The 2,593-nt window shown below is 50.4% G+C and overlaps 1 protein-coding gene across 1 annotated transcript; it reads left to right on the plus strand.

Annotated features, from left to right (window-relative positions):
• The first annotated feature begins 676 nt into the window (after positions 1-676).
• Positions 677-2,305, plus strand: LOC130949317 (uncharacterized). Its single transcript, XM_057878071.1, has one exon. The coding sequence runs from the start codon at positions 677-679 to the stop codon at positions 2,303-2,305; it is 1,629 nt and encodes a 542-aa protein (XP_057734054.1).
• The last annotated feature ends 288 nt before the right edge of the window (positions 2,306-2,593 follow it).

The following is a 2,593-nucleotide window of genomic DNA, read 5'->3' on the forward strand; positions in this document are numbered from 1 at the left end:
CAAGATATTTCGAGACCTGTCCGGAAACAAATTAGAGGTCTACAAAGACGATATGCTCGCCAAGACTGAATCCGGTGAACAACTAACCGACGACATCAAGGTCATAATGAACACCCTACGAAAGCACCAAATGCGGCTCAACCCGGCAAAATGCGCCTTCGGAATGGAAGCATGGAAGTTCCTCGGCTTCATGATCACGCAACGCGGAGTTGAAGCAAACCGGGAGAAATGTCGTGCCGTCCTCGAGATGACAAGCCCCAAAAACCTTAAAGACATCCAAAAGCTCACCGGCCGACTGACCGCGTTATCACGCTTTCTCGGTGCATCGGCTCAAAAAGCGATCCCTTTCTTCAAACTAATGAAAAAAGGAGCCCCTTTTAAATGGGGGACGGAATGCGAAGAAGCATTCCAACACTTCAAGAGGGTCCTAGCGGAACCACCAATCCTCGCCAAACCCCAAACAGGGGAAACGCTTTACCTGTACCTCTCCATAACGGAAGAGGCACTCGCAGCAGCTCTCATCTGAGAAGACGAGAAAAAGGAGCAAAAACCCGTATACTTCATAAGCAAAGTCTTACAGGATGCAGAAGCTCGCTATTCATACTTAGAAAAGCTAGCTTTCGCACTCCATACAGCCTCCCGGCGCTTGCGACAATACTTCCAAGCTCACCCCGTGATGGTCCGAACCGACCAAGCGGTCAAGCAAGTATTACAGAAACCCGACCTAGCGGGAAGAATGCTAGCATGGTCCATCGAGTTATCCCAATTCCAGATCAAGTTTGAACCCCAGAACGCTATCAAAGAACAAGTCTTGACCGATTTCATTGCCGAAATGACTCCGGGAAAGCTCACCCCCGAACCATGGAAATTGCACGTCGACGGCTCGTCAAATTCCACTCACGGAGGCGCCGGAATCATACTCGAAAACCAAAACGGGATCACAATTGAACAGTCAGTACGATACGAATTTCCAGTATCAAATAACCAAGCAGAATACGAGGCCCTCTTAGCAGGCCTGACCCTAGCCCGGGAAGTCGGTGCAAAGGCCCTAGAGGTAAATATCGATTCCCAGGTAGTCAGTTCCCAAATCAACGGAAGCTACCAGGCACGAGATCCCCTGCTCCAACAATACCTCACCAAGGTAAACAAACTGAAAGAAGGGTTCGAAAGCATTACCATACAACATGTCCCCAGGGAACGAAACGCCAGGGCAGACCTACTTTCCAAGCTAGCCAGTACCAAACCGGGACACGGTAACAAATCGCTAATTCAGGAGGTCGTTAGGTCGCCTTCTGTGTCAACAACAATCAACACTCATCTGACGTCCTCAAACCGGGAGTCCTGGACGTACCCTATCCTACAGTACCTCCTCGACGGAACTTTGCCGCCAGACCCGAAAGAGGGAAAGCGAATAAAAAGGGAAGCCGCCAACTATACCATCGTAGCCGGTCAACTATACAAACGTGGATTCTCGCAACCCCTACTCAAATGTGTCGAACCCGGGGACACGGAGTACATACTCCGCGAAATCCACGAAGGCTGCTGCGGTCACCACGTCGGAGGCAAAACATTAGCCCAAAAAATCATCAGAGCTGGCTACTTCTGGCCCACAATCATTCGAGACTCCATACAATTAGTAAAAAGCTGTGACAAATGCCAAAGACACGCCAATATCCACCAAGCCGCCCCACACCAATTCAGCACCATATCGGCAGAACGGCCGTTCGGCACTTGGGGGATCGACCTCGTCGGGCCCTTCCCTGCAGCACCCGGCCAACTCAGATATCTCATTGTCGCCATAGATTACTACACCAAATGGATCGAGGCCGAACCCCTGGCCTCCATAACGGCGACCCAGTGTCGGAAATTCGTTTGGCGACAGATCATCACCCGATTCGGAATCCCCGAGGTCGTCATCTCGGACAACGGAACCCAGTTTACCAACAAAAAATTTAGAGAGTTCTTAGAAGGATTACACATATCCCATCGCTTCAGCTCAGTAGAACACCCCCAAACAAACGGACAGGTGGAATCCGCAAACAAAATAATCGTTAAAAGACTCAAGAAACGGCTCGACGAAGCCAAAGGACTGTGGGCAGACGAATTAGGGTTGGTTCTATGGTCGTACCGAACAACACCCCAAACGACCACGGGGGAAACGCCTTTCCGATTAACATACGGCATAGAAGCAGTCATCTCAGTAGAAATTGGGGACCCCAGTCCCAGGAAAACGGTCGGAGGTAACGAAGAAGAAGCAGAACGAGACCTCATTGACGAAGAAAGAAGCATAGATCACATCAAATAGTTAGCACTCAAACAAAGAATCAGCCTAAGATACAATCATGGCGTCATCCGACGAGAATTTGTGGCCGACGACCTCGTCCTACGACGAAACGATATCGGTCCCCCGACCCCAGGAGAAGGAAAGATCACCCCCAACTGGGAAGGACCATACAGAATCAAGGCTGTAATCGGAAAAGGAGCGTATAAACTCGAACGGCTCAACGGCGACGAAGTCCCGAGGACCTGGAACGCCGCCAACTTGCGACGATACTACGCCTAGACCGACCTAAATAGGTCGCCCCTTTATTTT

The sequence above is a fragment of the Arachis stenosperma genome, chromosome 9 (genome assembly GCF_014773155.1).
Source record: "Arachis stenosperma cultivar V10309 chromosome 9, arast.V10309.gnm1.PFL2, whole genome shotgun sequence".
NCBI classification, from domain to species: domain Eukaryota; kingdom Viridiplantae; phylum Streptophyta; class Magnoliopsida; order Fabales; family Fabaceae; genus Arachis; species Arachis stenosperma.